Source organism: Lutjanus erythropterus, chromosome 21 (assembly GCF_056507025.1).
Source record: "Lutjanus erythropterus isolate fLutEry1 chromosome 21, fLutEry1.hap2, whole genome shotgun sequence".
Classification (NCBI taxonomy): domain Eukaryota; kingdom Metazoa; phylum Chordata; class Actinopteri; order Lutjaniformes; family Lutjanidae; genus Lutjanus; species Lutjanus erythropterus.
In genome coordinates, this window is record NC_139337.1 from 18,827,057 (window position 1) to 18,845,018 (window position 17,962).

General features: G+C 40.1%; 1 protein-coding gene across 1 annotated transcript in view; it reads left to right on the forward strand.

Annotated features, from left to right (window-relative positions):
• The window catches only part of flt1 (fms related receptor tyrosine kinase 1), a 69,376-nt gene that overhangs the window by 1,725 nt on the left and 49,689 nt on the right, over positions 1-17,962 (forward strand). Inside the window, exons 2-10 of the mRNA XM_084746922.1 lie at positions 2,335-2,431; positions 4,196-4,401; positions 6,713-6,837; positions 11,639-11,804; positions 11,903-12,039; positions 13,857-14,028; positions 14,267-14,384; positions 15,625-15,794; positions 15,937-16,084. Of these exons, the coding sequence (XP_084603048.1) occupies positions 2,335-2,431; positions 4,196-4,401; positions 6,713-6,837; positions 11,639-11,804; positions 11,903-12,039; positions 13,857-14,028; positions 14,267-14,384; positions 15,625-15,794; positions 15,937-16,084 (1,339 nt within the window). The remainder of the gene's footprint in view (positions 1-2,334; positions 2,432-4,195; positions 4,402-6,712; positions 6,838-11,638; positions 11,805-11,902; positions 12,040-13,856; positions 14,029-14,266; positions 14,385-15,624; positions 15,795-15,936; positions 16,085-17,962) is intronic.

A 17,962-nucleotide genomic window follows, 5' to 3' on the forward strand; every position in this document is an offset into this window, starting at 1 on the left:
AAATTCTCGTCAGTTAAAATCTCATCTCTTAATTAAAGCTAAATTAATTCTTTAATATGTATTGCAAATATGCATTTTATACGCATGTTTTACACTTTTTCTTAAAGTAAACTCAAAGCATTTTAATTACCTATTTTAAACTTAATCACATTTATTAGGCTGTTACTGTTATCGCCTGCTGTTTGGCCAAATTGACAACTTGGGCACAACTTCAAGGCCTGGTAGTGTAATTAGGCAAGATTTTTACTAATTTTGAATTTAGATATAAAATATTCTAGATATTTTCAATCTAATGATCTACACTGAAATAAGGAGAGTTATTAAACCAACTTAAAAAAAAAAAAATACATCAGTTGGTAACACATGAATGATTTTTTTTAATTAACTGTATCAATCTAACTTGTTAACTTGATTAAAGAAAAAAAAGATTAATTTGCATGTTACCACTTGAGGTAAAAAAAAAATATTATTGGTCAACAAATAACTAATTAAACATCAAATTAAGTGCAATAAATATATTATGATGATAATAAATTAATGTTGAGAGGAGAGAGTCGTAATAGACAACATGCAATCATCATCATACATTCATGTACATTATACATACTTATACATTCATCTTCATTGTACGCATCTTGATGTTAAAATATGATAATTAACATGATTTGGTTTAATAAAGATGACAACTTCTGTTTTTTTTTTTTCAGAAAACATATTTAATAGAAAATCTACACCTATATATGGCATAATACATCAACATTTTGATTTTGATCTATTATTGTCATTTTTTGGCTCACTTGCCTGAAACTTCAACGTTCAGGAAAAACTGAGGATGCGTAGATGGTTTCTCTAGAAATAATCAGGCTCTTGAGAATAGATGCAGTGATATGGTTTCTATTGCAAATAGGTCAAGAGGTGCAGGAGGATTTCATGTTGAATATCATATTTCTATGAATAACAGTGTTTTTCTTTCCTCTTTCCTCTGAAAGTCATGATAAGTCAGTAGAACAGATATTTTTTTCTCAGGTAATGATGAGTATGCAGAACCCTGCCAACAAAAACAATAACTCACCCTTTCTTGACTTTGGAAACGTGATATTTAGGATGCAAAAGCTGAATTCTCTGTTACTCTTCGGAGAAGTGAAAGGAAAACTGAACTGAGGTATTTGGAAACGGTTCCTTTAGACACTTCATAGCTTTTTGAAAAGGCCCCAGAAGGCCTGGAGGACATCCCAAATTTCCCGTCCGTCTTCCCTAATCCTGCCACGTGTGTGTGTGTGTGTGTGTGTGTGTGTGTGTGTGTGTGTGTGTGTGTGTGTGTGTGTGTGTGTGTTTCTTGCCTATTCACACTGTCAAATCCAAGGAAATAGTATAGGAAGTGCTAGCAGTGTGAGTAATGCTAGATCTGCTCAATGGGGCATCCACTGGGAACAATGATACTGACAATGAATGGTAATAATGGACTTTAGTGATAAACTCACTCAAGTGATTTAACTACTCGTAGCGCAGTGAGACGGTTGTGATGTGAAGAGTGTTTTGAGCTGTGTGTTGTCCACTCTGTAAGGAGCAGTCAGAGTGAAGGACGGACTTCCCTGAATGATGTTTCCGCTGTTGTTGGGAGGAAGGAAGGGCGGACAGACAGTCGTCTTTATCTCTCATTAATAAACCTCAGCGATGGAGTGGAGAAATGCCTTTATTTGATAAACAAGAGGGACACTGCTTACGCATTTCCACAGAAGTTGTCAAGTGGCCTGAGCGAGGAGGAGATGTGAGGAGGGTCACAGATACCGTAGCCTGGGATGGAGGACGTGCCGTGGAGCTGGGACTCACCAAGACCGGTTCTGCAATCAGAGAGTTAAGAGTCTGGTTTAGTCCGGTTTGTGATGGACAGAGCTTACGGAAACTGTCCAAAATATTTATTCACTGTAAAGTGTTTTGCCCTCCAGGATTTCCTCAGAAAGTGGTCTCATGTAGATCCACAAAAAAGCCGCTCCCATTCATAAGATTAGAGCAGAATATAATTAAAGGTGCATCCACCATTTTTGTCATATAAGTTTATTAATAAACGAGAAATTCTCTTTCAGTGGAGTCCCACAACTCCAGAGAGCAAACATCCTGCCCAGATGTTCCCAAAGAACACTGCACACTAAAGTAGTACAAGCTGACCTTGACCTCTGACCCCTCAGAAGAGGTCCACATATTGATGAATGAAGCCTTTTATCACCTTATAGTTTCTATTAGACAACCAATTCTACAGTTTAATGCACGTATTTAGTGATGGAGTTTTTCCACTCTGTCTTCTGCATTCTCATCTCTCTCTCCTGACCACTGCAGATAAAGATCAGAAGGGCAAGTACAGCGTCCCAATTCTGGATGTGAAAACCCGGGAGCTGGTCCTGGACGCCAACCAGACACTACAGCTCAACTGCAGGTGAGTTTCAGGTAGATAGATCCAGGCCACAGAACCTTAATTAGGACAACAGGTTTGGAGCTGGAGTGGAGCAAACAAACACTTAAACATACCCATCTTTAAACGTTAATCTTAAAGGGATAGTTTGGATTGTTTGCAGTGGGTTTATATGAGGTACTTCTTGGTAGTTATTGTACTTCCAACAGTAAATGGCAGGCAGCACACCTTCAGTTTGGAGAAGCAGAGAGGAGTATCAGCGCGGAGCCATCTAAAAAATTTATATCGGGTCAGTGTACGCTACGTTAAATTTTTTTCCAGTGCTTTTCTTTGCTGTCAGACAGCCTTTTCTGAAGGGAACTCGCTTTAATTATCACACTCACTTACCTAACCAGACTCTGCTGGTGAAATAATTAATTTTACCTTGCAGAACACCTCAAAGTCACGCAATAACACAAACAAACTAACAGATCGAGGCAGCAGAGCAGCAACTCCTGTGGTTTTTTTAGATTGGCCTTTTTCAGTTGGCTAAAATGCGTTTTGTTGCTGACCCTGTCCACAGAGATAAATTGCTTAGCTTTCTACACTGGAACTCCTGCCGCTTCTCCAAACTGGAGGTGTGTATCTTCTGTAGGTAATAAAGTGACTATCGATAAGTTCCTCATACAATGCCACTTTAAATATATGGCAAAATCAAAAGAAAAAATCAAAACATGAGGAATTTGAGTTTCAAAAAAGCTATTTATAACATCGTTATTGGGGCACTTGGGCTGAGTTGCACCAACAAGGATTCATTTTCAAACCCATTTAAATAATGGTTTGTGTATTAATCCATGTTGCATGAAACTTTTAAACTAGCTTAAAATGAAGAAAGATTCAATTTAAATCTCTCTTTAAACCCAAGTTTTGTTTTAACCCTAAAACTAGATTAAATTTAATTTAAACCCTTTTTTACTTTCTGGAAGAAAGCAAAAGGACAAACTCAACTCAGTTGCATTTTATGATGTGTCTCTTCTCTTTTTTTTCACTCCAGTTGATAATTTGGTCAACAAGGAGGAAAAATTAGAGCTTCTCTGTCAAGCCGTCATGAATACGCTAACTAGGCTAACTAACTTTTTAACTACTTAGCAAACAAAGTAATATTTTGTTTTTAGCTAGCCAGAAAACAATTTAACACTGTATTATATTCAGCTAGCTAACAAACGATGTAATGTGTTTTTATTTTTTACTTTTTAGCCTGCTAGCAAATAGTGTAATGTTTTAGCTTTTTAGCTAGCCAGCAAGGAAAGTAACATTTTTTTAGCTACCTGGCAAACAATAGAACATTTTTTCCTCTCTCTCTCTTTTTAGCTTGCTAGCACACAATATAATGTTTTAATAACTTTTTAGCTAGCTAGCAGTCAATGCAATGTTTCATTTAGGAATAAAGAACAGCTCCCCTCTGTTATACTTGCAAAGTCCTAACAACCCTTGAATTGATTTTTTATTTGTTTGCTTATTATAATTTGGGGAAATCTCCATATTGAGAAAAAACTTGATGTTATTTTGGTTTACACCACTAAACTTGCCTATACTAAAATGAAATTAGTTTTTAATTGTACAACAGTGGTCTGCTTAACTTTAGATTATATAAGAGTCTTAACTCTTCCACCCACCCACAACTTAATATGGTAAAACAATTATTAGATAAGAGATAAAGTTCCTATGATAAGATGCAAGCTGAATATGAATGCACACATGAAGACTGCCAAGTATTTTCTAAGCAAACTTTCAATCTTTCTTGGCCAGGGGTCGCTGGGAGCTGTCGTGGGCGTTCCCGTCAGGTTTGGCCAGAGATCAGGTGCGAGTGGAGGAGTCTCGCTGTGGGAAGACGAGCCAGCACTACTGCAGCCGTGTGACAGTGAGCCGCAGCCAGACCCAACACACCGGCGCGTTTCGCTGCAGATACCAGCATCGAACCAAAAGACAGACCTCCATCTATGTATATGTCACAGGTAAGACAAGAATACAACTTCTTTTATGTCTTTCTTGCAAGCTCTACTCTGTTGCGCTCACACTTCTTCACCCTGTCATGCTTGCTGTTTATATCCTCAGGTTAAACAGGATGTGGTGGGTGCTAAATACAGACCAATGCCAGAGAGCCAATTATATCTAAACACTGTTTGTCCCAACAACACATCCTTCTAGATGACTCTGGCACAGTTTCACCCCCTGTCCTCCTCCTCCTCCCCTGCCTCACTTTTCTCAGCCCGGGCCTACCTCCCTGTTGTCTATATATAAATCCTTTTTTACTTTCGTTTACGTGCTACCTCGGGGCCAGGAATAGCCCAGCTGCTGAAAGGCTCAGGCCTGGGCAGAGTTTCCCAGGGCATCAGCCTTATCTGCTCGCCTCAGCCTTGCTTGAAACATCCTGTGCTTGGGGGGAGGAGGGGAAGGGCTTGAGCTGGGAGGGGATGTCGCTGTGTCTCTACAAGGTGGAGGCGGCAGCGGTGTGTGTGTGTGTGTGTGTGAGGAGCTGAGAAGGATAAGATGAAGGCCGGTGGCTCAATGGTATCCAGGGGGCAGAGGAGGCACGATGTCTGCCCAGCCGACTCCTCCCTGTCCTGGAGAGTGACGCTGTTCGGTGCTGGGTTGAGCCGGGCACGGAGCTGGGCTGGAGGCCAGGGTCACAGGGCCACGCTACTGTTTGGCCAACAGGACCCTTGGGGGCCATCAATCGCTCAGGTCACCTTGTCCATTAAGCGTCAGACTTGGACTGCAGCTCGGCTCAGACGTTGCCTCCCACCCCGAGTCCTCTATTAGGAATCAAAGCAGCAGAAGGAAGCCCTCAGTCCTCTAGTCCTTGGGGTACTTTTGTTCGAATGTTCAGAGATTTGCTTTCCTTGAATAACACCCTACGCTAACAAACAATACAGTGAGCAACACCCACAACTTTTCAATGGTTTTAGGACTGTTACAGTAGCCGAGCTGGGAGGAGAAAGCACAGCGAGGCCGTTTGATTACTTCTAAACAATCTGTGTGTTTATTGTTGACTGCAGGCAGTCATTTGCTGAATGGGTATTCAATGAATGGGTGTGTATGTTTAGGAGTGTGTGTCTGTTTGTTTTTGTTTGTTGTTGAGATTGATACTTGGAAGTGTGTGTGTTTGTTTGTGTGTTTGTTCATTTAAGCAGGTGATTGTTTTGTTTCCTTTCTGTTTCTGTATGAAATTAAAGGGTCGGTTCACAGAAAAAATTGTTAAAAAAAACATTTTTTTTACTCAGTTAAGCGAGGACGTGTACTCTCACTTTTTTAACTCTTATTTTTCATCCCTCAATTTAATTGTTTCAGGTTGATTTTCTTACCAAAATCCCTCTGAACATAGTCTTCTTTTTTGTCCAGGCAATGTAGTGTAGATGAAAGACGATGAGTTGATAAAAATGTTGATATACTTAGCTGAGTCACCTTCAGTTATTACAGAGCTTAGAACAATAAACTAAACGGAGTGGTGTGGTTTGTGGTGTGTGTGTACTTGAACAACACATGCACAAGCACCAGCATGATAAGAACCGCTCAAAATGACGTGAACTTTTTTAGTTTCGTCCCGTCTGCTAACATGGAGGGGGGGCAGGATTTATGACCAGTACTGCAGCCAGTCACCAGGGGGCAATCAAGATGTCTTGACTTCACTTTTGGGGTGCTGTCATGTCATCCATCTTTACACATGTCGATTGTCCCACTGCAGTTGTGAAGGTTTTTGAGTCTGAAACAAACACCTGCAAACAGTACTCATGGTACTAAGTATGACTCAAAAACTCATAGTTTAGGACTTGACTTGTGAAAGAATGACCAACCTCTGCCTCCTGGTTTGGAGGCAGAAATAATGAATTAATTGATAATTGATTCTATTTTTCTCTCTTTTATGTCACAGCAAATTTACTGTGTTTTGGTTTTAAACTCTTGTTTGTAGAAAACAAGACATAATATGCCTGAGAGGCTGTGTTGGGCATTTTTCACTATATTTTGACATTACATAGTGGAACCTAATAATGAATTAATCAAGAAAATCTTCTGCAGATTTATTTATAAAGAATGTAATTGTTAGCTGCAGCTCTGAAGTATAATATACTGCAAATATCTCAAAACTATTATTAGAGGTAAGTGAGTAAACATGTTTGTCTGTAACAACCCTTTAAGCTGAACACATGGTTGTATACATTATGTGATGTTTGTGTGCAAGAAAGAAGGAGTCTTTGTTAATGAATTTATTTTGCATGGTTATTGTCTGTACCATATGTGTCCCTGACCGCAGTGTTTGGGTTTCAGACAGCCAGCAGCCATTTGTGGAACATCCGGGTATGAGCCCAGATGTGCTGTACATGAAGGAGAAGCAGCCGCTGGTCATCCCCTGCCGGGTCACACACCCCAATATCACCACCACGCTGGTCAAGGTCAGTGCAGGAAACATGAATGGAATGACAATCTGGATGTGTTTTAATTCATGTTTGGTTGCAGAGATGCTGTAGTTGAGTCTATGTCACCCTTCGTCCCTCTCTGTCCAGTCACACCACACACATTCTTTGCACCACATCATCACTTTGTCCCAGTTTTTTCCATCAGGGCTCACATATGCACACAATGCACCGTCCAGTTGTTTCTCCCTCTCCAGATCATTCGCCACATTGTTCTTATCTTGGCAGCCATTACGCTGTGGCGTGTGCGTCCGTTTGTTTGTGTCCGTCTGCGGATATGTGTGAAAGTGTGTGCGGATATGTTTGTGAGTGTTGGTGCTTGAGTGCTGAGTGAGGGGCTGAGTGGACAGTGTTACTTAGTGCAAAGAGGAGCATTAGAGTGCTATCAGCATATGTGTGTGTGTTTTTGTATGAATGCTTGTTGCTGTATGTATATATGTCACTTACATGTGAATGAAACAAAGCCATCAAAACCTTCCCGACAAAGATGCCCCTTTCTTTACTGACTTTTTCCAATTGAGCGGCGCCCGCAGTGTCCTGTTGGCACCGTTTCCACCTCTGGAGACAGGACATGGGTCTGGAGTGCCTCATTGGCCCCTGTCCAGCACCACTTCCCATATCCCTACCCTCCACTTCTTGTAGTAGGAACCCCGGCTGCCAACTTCTCCCAACTGATGCTTTAAACAGCTGGTTTGCCTGGTGGAGGAAGCAGAGGCAGCTACTGTTGGCCCCGTCAGATCAAAGTACCGTCCATTCTCTTTAATCACGAACACTGATCATTAATATGATGGCTTGTGCGTCACTGTAGGAAGCTTATTGTGGTGTAACGACAATAGAGTAATTGTAAAACCTGCAGAAGGCTGTGGACTACACTGGTTTTACATCAAATGAACAAAACATAAAGAAAGAATAAACATATAATAAAGGAACACTTTAAAAGTTTAGTACTGCTGTTCCATAAAATTAGGGGGACTTGATTAAAACAGAATGGTGCAGCAGTGACAGAGATTTCCTGACTTTTAACCCCTTGTGTCTTTCAAAGTTAAAAAATCGTGTGTCTTATCTTCATTAGAGCCCCTTTGCTTGGTAAACGTCCATGTCTTTCAAACTCCTCATCTCTACATCATACCATACACATTTTTTTAAAAAGTGCAGCCTCCAAATTAGTGTTCTTCTTCTTCTAAGCCTTCTAAGCCCCTTTCCCTAAAATGTTTAGAAACATTCCTGGTCATGTGTGAACGGGAGCAGGGACTGATATTCAGTTTCAATTTCCTACCTCATAATATTTCAGGGAACATGCGGTAATGAAAGCAGTAACATTGCAGGGTCAGCCACATTATGGATCATGTCCATCTGACGCAGGTGCTTATATGTTGAGGGAGTGAGTCAATCACACCAGGCCAGGACTCTTTTAATGTACCATTTAAATGTATTGAATTTGTGTTTCTGATTCAAGTAGATCACGAAAAAGGATTACTTGTCTTGCAAACTTGTTGAGTAATAAATGCATGACAAGGGCACCAGATAAAAACAGCTCATCACCCAGCTAAAAATAAGCTTCCGTTGCACACGTTTAGTCATGCCACTTTTTGCATTATCACCATTTGCTGGATTATCCCTTCCCCATCAGTTCAGAGCAAACATCAGCATGATAAGAACTACCTAAAATGACAGAAACCATCTTTAGTAAAGAAAAAAAAATTGCCATGTGCTTTAATGTTTTAATTTGACACATCTGCCAACATGGAGAAGGCGGGATTTATGATGTATACTGCAGCCCACCACCAGCGGGCAATCAAGATGTTTTGACTTAACTTTTATGGAGCTGTCATGTTGTCCATTACAATTCATCCTGAGGGGAACATGAATTAAATATGTTTTATATCAATAGTTGACATTTCACTGTAACTATAAATGTGAACCTAATGGTGACACTAAAGGAAAAGTCAGGGGATGATCATCCTCTGGATGAATTACATGAATTGTTGTTCAGATATTCAAATTTGAACCAGAAGGTGCACTGGCAGACTCACATTATTATCCATAGTGCAGGCTTGCTAGCTTGCCCAAAAAACAAGAGGAAAGAGGAAGTGTCGAGGAACTTGAAATTCTTGGAATTTGGGATCCAGGAAATACAAAAACATCATCAGGACAAACCAGACCCTGCATGACATATCCTCCTGGTTCTCCAAACTATGATTCTGATCCTCTAACGGACATAACTGGACATCAACACTCACACATGTGTTTTTGTCCCGCTTCCATCTCCTGACAAATGCCTGGAGCTACTAAGGTAATTATTCTAAAAATAGCTCCCCTCCTCTTCCTTCATCTCCCACTTCGTCCTCCGAAGCAGGAATCCACTCACTGTCACAGCCTCTGGAGTGTTTTTTTCCTGAAAGGATTTTGCACTTTGCCTGGATCTCTAATGTGACCCTTGTCACCAGGAACAATACCCAGGAGCCTCTGCTCTCTCACCCTCACTGTGAAAGTGAGCAGGAGGTCCGGGATGATGGGGTCGACCTGGGGTTCCAGTCAAAATGTCTATATCCTGTAGTAACAGGATGCAAGGAGGTGGACTGGAGTCACGTTTCTTATATCCTGACTCCTTCGCTCCTCCTCCTGTTTCTCTACCTCCACCTTCACATACTCTCCGTGTAGGTTTGGAGGATGGGTGTGAGAAGGGCAGAGAGGGCACTCGGGGCACTGACACAGGGTGTTAGGGTTCAGGAGGGAGGAAGAGTGGGAAACATCTACTTTACAGGACTGAGGGAGGCGGAGGAGCTCAGTGGCGTCTGAGAGGGTCACCTCACTCTGGGAGGGGGGATATCAGCCAGTTCACACTGGAGATGCGGGACTGGGGGAAGTGTGTGTGTGATGGTGGTGGTGGTGGGGGGGTCCACCTGTTCCCTTGAGAGTGGGTGGGAGGCTTCCACTGTGTCACAGAAAACCTAGTAAACATTTCCTTGAGGCTGCCTCCAAGAAAACAACAAGGTTGCAGAGTTACACAAGTGTGCGTGTCAAGATAATTGAGAATTATAAAACCAACACACTATCACCCGGGGCTTCTTTTGACAGTTTTACTAGGGTTGCATGATAAGATTGGTATCGGCCATTAAAAAGCTTTAATATAAAATGTCGTAGAAATTTTCTGCTGAAATGACAGGCTGATAAGGTGGCTTTAATTATGTGCACGAGCTGTGTCTGTGTTTTCTTAAAATTTCCGAAATGGATAACAAAGTTGCTATTTGCAATAATTGCTTCACGTCGGTCATGTGAGGAGAAGCCAAATCACATCCTTTCAACACCACAAATTTAATTTAACATCTTATGAGCCGTCATTCCAACAAATTCGTTGCAGTAGTGTTCATATTTTGTTCAGTGAATGTGTACATTGTTTTTTATGTCTGCTTCTGCTCGTGGGCCAGTAAGAGTCATAATAACAATGGGTGTAATAATGTGTTAATTCCATTATAGAAGAGACCTGATGTTCTCTGCAACTGAGTGTAAAAAAACATACATGTAGACGTTGGCATCTGCAATGGACCAAAATGAGCTTGACAATAGCGGCATATCAGATATCAACAAAAGTTTTGATTTGGCGCCAAATAAGTGAAATATCATCAGACAAGCACTGCATAGTAACACGCTTTGAATATTTATTAATAGACCTGGGGATTAAAAAGACTTGGCCTTAGAAATGTAAAAATACAAAATACAGCTTTTAGAGAAAAATCTTCAAATAATGTGTCATTTAAAATTCTTTTGTATTTACAGAGCTTCAGTCGACTTGCATTTTTTTTTAATACAGACTTGCGCCTTGGACTTGAGACTTAAATTTTAAATGTCCCTTTAGTAGCTTTTCTGGAGCTTTCAATCATATCACATGATCTTTATGAGTAGATGCAGGTGGAATTAAAAAAAATACTTGAGGTTTGACTTAAACTTACCCCGAAAGACTTAAATATTGTGTGAATATTCTTCTAAGCACATTACATACATGTTGGTAAATAGTTGCTGAAAACAGTTGTAAAGACTAAGAACTGTGCAGTCCTGAATTGTGGAGTTAGACCTTGAAAGACCTGAAACATGGCTCGGTGACGTGCTGGAGCCATGGTCCCCCTACACCATATGAGCCCCAAAAACTGACACACAAACGATACCACCTCACCCTCCATAAAGGTCAGTAACAAACGCACCTCAGTGACTCTGTCGGTCCAAATCAGCCCAGCCGTTCCAACGACCCGACACAGAAGAAAAAAACATACCATCCTGCCACTGTACTCTGGCTCTGGTGGCTCAAAGAAGAACACTGCCCATTTTTTCATGATTTTGAGACCCTTAGCAATTTTTTAATCATTCAAATTTGGTTGAGTGGTTAATAACAAGTTTCTGTAGTGTGATGACTCAGAGCACATATTTTTTGTCGTTTTACAAGATCATTAAAATCAGCACTGGACTTTAATCAACAGAGTCAAAATGTCTTGGGATTTATTTTGTCTTTGGCAGCAAATATAATGCACATGCCAAAGACCACTGTTTCCTCCTGTCTATTATTACAGTGTGCACATCACATTGCGATTTCGCAATTTTTCTATGGTTTAAGACCCAAAATGACTCATTTTTTGTGGTTCCTTGTAGTTATGACTGTACTTCTCTAATCTCTGCCCTTGTACGTGAAATTTCATTTGAGGTTAAAATGTGTAATTGCAGCTGTTCTCATGGTTTTGGTGCACTGAAATATTTGATGGGTGTTGTCCTCTCCTCCTTCCTCCCACAGTTCCCCAACCACAGCCTGAGTCCAGACCAGAGGAACATTATCTGGAAGCGCAAACAAGGCTTCACCATCCGAACACCCACCTTCTTTTACATTGGCCTCTTCTACTGCCAGACAGTCATTGATGGCGTCACACACAAGTCACGTATATACTTTGTACACAGACCAGGTCAGCAGTACGTTCATTCATTTTAATTGTTTTAATGTAAAACCCTGTCCACTCTAAATTCTCTATATGAATTCCCGCATTTTTCTTTCTCATCACAGTGAGTAACATCATGGAGGTGTATCTGAACAGCAGTGGACCTGTGCAGGCTCTGAAGGGAGAGAGACTGGTCTTGAACTGCACTGCCACTGGGGAATTGAACACCAGAGTCAACATCACCTGGGACTACCCCGGAAAGGTCAGACCTACATTAAAGTCCGCGGAGACTTTGTATGAAGCGGAGAAGCACGGGTTTAGCTGACAAATGACCTTTGACAGAGACCGGGCTGGAGGGTATAATTCTGTTACTCTCAGACAGCAGTACACCTCTCAAGTCAGTGTGATCTGAAGTGTGATGGCAAGCTGGCCGACTGGTAAAAGTCCCTGTTATTTTAATGATATTTTAAAGTAGATATAAAGGTTATTTATAAAAACATTTCTTTAGTCTTCAGGTTGTGAAAAAATGCTTTGCAGCCTTTCTTTGTTCAACCCTGGACTTGATAGATCATTGCAGTTAAAAAAAAATAATTAATTCAGGACTTCCCCATTCCTTAACAGACAGTTAAGTAAATCATTAGTACATGCCAGTGGGTTTCTGACTGTCTGGTGTAAAATATAAATATATTATGTCAGTAATGGACATGGGTAAAAAAAAAAAAAAAAAAGACTTTCAAACCCATCACCAACCTACCCCATCCAAATGTTAAAAATTGAAAAGCTTGAGATAAAAACCATACACACCAACTAGAGTGCAGAAATTTGCAACATGTTAGTGGATTATGGTTCAGATGCTTTGTTGGCTTTTCTCCCTCTTTCCACTACCCTTTTTCTTGTTTTATTCATTAATTTAGCTTTTTTGACAGATAGGAGATATGGGGATAGAGTGAGAGGGTGACATGCAACATAGGCGACTTGGTCACTTGGAATCCTTGAATTGAAGAGTTCAGTAAAGGTGGATTGCATTGATTTTTCCAGATGCTCTGTTACTGATCTATGAAGAATTAATCACTTATTAATTATTCATAAAGCATGTGATTAAAAAACCCTTTACAAGTATACCTGGTTAGAAAATGGTACCTTATTCCATAAGTAAAAAATAAATGATACTTTAAAAAGCAGAAGTTTAGGAAATTAGTTCTATTTTCCCAGGTGCAGCGTGTAAACATCCCAGCCTTAAAAAAGATGCTGTGTAAGGTGAAACTTCCTGTCATTTTAACTTGTTAAATGTTTAAGAGATAATTCGGATATTCTGCAGCTGACAGGATGAGGAGCAGCAGGAGTATTCGTGTAGGAAGCTAAGCAATGTTCTGCTTAAAATATCAATATCAGTTTAAGTGTACGCTATATTTAGAATGTTTTCACCACTCAACCTTGTTGTCAGACAGCCTTTTCTGACAGGAAACTGCTTATATATATGCTAAATATAATTTTTTCCTAAGCTACCAGACTCCAAAAACATCATTTGTAGAACAAGAGGAGCTGTTGGTCTCAGTCGGGTAGTTTGTTTTCTGTTAGTTTGTGACTTTGATTAATCTGAACTAACCCACTGAAACACAGAAGTTACATAATAACACAAACAAATTAACTGATTGAGGCACCAGTAGACCAGCAGCTCCTGTGCTCTGCTAGATAAAATTACTGTTTTTGCCAAAGGAGTCTGGTGGCTCGATCAAGATGATGCATGATATTTGGCTTATAGAACAATTCTTTCTCATTGGAAAAGTCTTAAAGCACGGTAAAACAGTGAGGATATTCTAAATATAGCATGCACCTGAATGATGTTGATTTTTTTAGGTGGCTAAAATAAATTTTGCTGCTGATCTGTGCTGGTGCTTCTCTCTGCTTCTTCAAACTTGGGACATGTCAGCCGCCATCTACTGCAGTTAATACGCTGATTACTGATAAATACCTCAAACAACCTTCTTCAAGTTATCCAAACTATCCTTTTAAGGGCAAGTGAGCACAGGTAAGCCTTCTTTGTTAATTCTATGACTCTTCCTCCCTCTCCACCTTCAGAATAACAACACCGGCTCCACTTCCAAGAGGATCCTGAAACACCGATTGCACATGTTGTTCTACAATATTCTGACCATCCCGAAGCTCCAGCGTTCAGACCGTGGCCTGTACACATGTCGTGTCACCAGTGGTGAAAATACCAAGCAACAGAAAGTCACTGTTACTGTCTATGGTGAGTGTCTTCCTCCCAAACTCCCTGTCATTTAGATTTATCAACCGGAGACATATAGACAGATCACGTATTCATAGTTTCATAATGACTGATGACATGATATGTCTTTGAATTTCTTCAACTACTATTTTTTGCTAAACCAGTCACTGCCTATGATTGGCAGATGAATTTCACAACAGTAATGGAACTTCTCCATTTGGTTTCTTAATCTTCTACAAATACGTGCATGCAATTTCAGACCGTCCATTTATTCGCCTGAAGTCCAGAAATGGATCTGTGATGGAGGTACAGGCAGGACAGAAATCTTACAGAATCACTCCCAGACTACGAGCTTTCCCCGCCCCTGAAGTCATCTGGTAAGAAATCCCTTTTATCTCTGAAATCACACCTAAGAGGCCTATTTGAATCCCTCTAGAGTTTTGAGTCTTGACCTTTTCACTGCCTTACGTAATATTGTCAAGGCCATCTTTCAAACTATTTTAGTCTATGGCAAACTTTCTCAACACCATTTCCTTGGAATGATGATGCTGATGATGGTGACTGTCTGAGCACCCCCACGTTATTTATCATATTAAATGATGAAATGGAACGCACATATTTTTATAATTCCAAATAACTTTTTAACTCTCCTTAAAGCTTTGGTCTGATTTGCACCAACAAAGAATATTTTAATCTAAGACCAGTTCTAATCAGAGTTAAGCAAAACTAGGTTTAAAATGAGTACATCTGGATTTAAAATTAAGCAGAGATCTGTTACACAATTAAGAATTTAACTCTGCTTAGTAAATCCAAACTAAGTTTTTTTTAGCTAGCTAAAATGTTCACAAAATGCTACCTTGTTTCTTAGCTAGCTTAAAGGTCAACAAAATGTTCCATTGTGTGCTAGCTAGCTAGCTAGCTAAAAAGTTTACAGAATGCTACATTGTTTTCTAGCCAGCTAAAAGGTTAAAAAAAATCATTATATTGTTTGCTACCTAGATAAAAAGCGATTAAAAAAACATTAAATTGTTTGCTACCTAGGTAAGGGATTTTTGGCAGCGAAAGAGTTGAGAAAATGTTACATTGTTGCTAGCTAGCTAAAAAGTTAGTTAACCTTGTTAATCTACTCATGGTGGCTTGGTAGAGAAACGCAAATTTCTCCTCTTTGAGAAAAACTTATTGGCTGAATTAATGGAGCAATATGACAAATAAATAAAGATAGAATGGACAACACTACAGCAAGGCAAAAGAAACTGCCTGCCAGGAATTGGCAGACTATTTTAATGGATCAGCTAATGTTAGTGAAAGACAGAAGATGCATATCATAAAAGTCAAGTAGACATTTTAAAAATTAAACCTCTTCAAGTGTAAGTTTAAAGTTAATACTAGATCACATTTTAAATTGGAGTTCTGGTGCAACAGAATTTAAGTTAATAAGATACTGAATCTTTCTCAATTTTGATAAAGGTTTAAAGTTTGGTGGAACATAAATTTAAAGTTAAGCCATGATCTTCATCAGATTTAAAAGTTAATCCTTGTTGGTGCTCCCCAGCCTTAGTTTAGGAAGGAAAGTGATTTGGACTCTCCTTACCAAAACTTTGCTCATGCCTTTTTCAGGTTGAAGGACGGCATGGTGGCAGCAGACCAATGCTCCAGATACCACATGGAGGGGAATTCCCTGGTGATCCGGGATGTAGCAGAAGAGGATGCTGGGAAGTACACTGTCCTGGTACAAACCCCGGAACATGGACTCTACCAGAATCTCACGCTCACGCTCGTGGTCAATGGTGAGAAACCCTGTTTAAATTCTCCACCCAGCAACCACCTTCAGCTCTGTCTTAGACTCCCCACGGTGATGTAACTTTGGTCTCGTACCTGTGTGTGTCCGTGCGTGTGTCTGTGTGTTTGTGTGGGCTTCTTGTCTGACAGTGAGTCCTCAGATAGGGGAGAAAGCCGTGTCGTTGCAGGACCCGGGCTCAGTGCCACAGGGGAGCAGACAAGGCCTCCACTGCACATCCCACGGCGTCCCTCCTCCACACATCCAGTGGCTCTGGCATCCCTGCCCGTCAAAAGGCCCGTAAGTAGCCCAGATGAATGCAGTGCAGTATGCAAATTCAAATAGGTTGCCCTTTATTTTACAGTACTCTAATAAGATGTAACAATTGAATTAGATAAAAATTAGAGATAAAATTTTCTCCACCAGACAGTATTAGACGCTTTATTAGACCTTTATTAGATCTTATTAGAGGGTAATTAGAGACACATTACAACAGGACTTCACTGTAAACTAAAGTGAAGTCACATATCTGCTTGTTGAGACACAGCTTCTTCTTTTGGTCCCATAGAAATGGCAGAGTAGCCAAGATCAATGCTTGCTTCTTCTAAAGTTTTTAAAAGTCTGTGCAGTAACCCATTGACAAAATATTCTTCTTTCTCTTAGTTCTGGTTTACATACATTCTATATTCTCATACATTACATTCTTAATACACAGGGAAATAGCAGATATGTTATTTCACTTTAGTTTACAGTAAAGGTCTGTTGTAATGTGCCCCTAATTACCTTCTAATGAAGGGTCTAATACTGTCTAATAAAGAGCATATTCATGCAAAGTACTGCTTGTTAGGTCTACTAGTGCACTGTAAAATAAAGTGTGACCTACAAGATAAATAATTTTAAATTATTTATTTTTCATTTGTTAGTTATTGATGATTAATCAGTTGTTAGTATTTTCAACTACTGGTTAAGGAAAATGCACAAAAATTGCAACCCTGAACTCAATATATTGTAACAAATTCTCATGCAGCAAAAACAACAAGACAATACACTTTGTTCAAATAGTCAAACTTATCTAATGACACATTGTTGCTGTTGATTTAAAAAATCACTTTTGAAGGTATTAGTTGATATAAATTTAAACTTTGTACAATCTGTATATATTTTGGTTGCAAAGGCTAAAATAATACTAATGCGCCAATGTTACAGACACATACAGTGCAATGAGATGTCTTGTTTGTTTATGTTATTTTGTGGTGTGTGTGTCTGTGCGAGTGTGTGTGTGATTTTGAAAAACGAGACATGTTTTGTCTATTTCAGCATGTGTTCAGACAGCGTTTCCTTCTTGTAACCAGAACAGATGCCTTTTGGGGCCTTTCATGTGCGGGAATGTGTGAAAATGTGTGTGTGTTTATTTGTGTGTGTATGTATGCGTCCACATATGTGTGTGTTTCGTCATGTCTGTGTTTATATGTTTGCTTGCTTGTGCAGCTCTTTCCCCATATGTTTGTTCTTTACTGTCCATGTGTTCTTTTCCATGTTTATTTAAAATGCATAGCCTGTGTGTGAGTGTGTGTGTGCATGTGTGTGTGTGTGTCTGAATTTGTGTGTGTGTCAGAGTGTGTGAGGTACATTCACAGACACAGTACACAGTGTATTTCAGACTTGAAAGGACAGAGAAAAAAAAACACACTTCAATAGAAGCCAGTTCCGTGCTCTCAGTCACGATTTGTTGGTTTCCAAATCAAACGCTATGATTTAATGAATTTCCTGTGCAGGACACAGGGTGAGAGGCCTGTTTATTATTGTGATTGCACACCGCATCCTGTGATGCTTTTTCTTATATCTGACACACACACTATATATAAAGTTCTCATGAGAAATGGCCCAGCCCAGCAATGCCGAGGGACATTTAGGCAGCTCACACACACGAGCACTCGAGCCGACACTTGGCAGAAACATTGATTGAGTTATTCTTGGAGGTCAGACACTTATTGTGTTGCTTATGACCAAGTCAGAGAGGTTAAGTATTACCTGAGAGCACCACAGCAGCCGCCCATGCTCTATTCCCCCTCTGAGACACACTGACATCATCAGTGTACTTGACCCTTAACCTTGACACTCTCGCATGGCGCCATGCCGAGGTGCCGCCGTGCAGTGTGTCTGTGCCAAATGTAATCT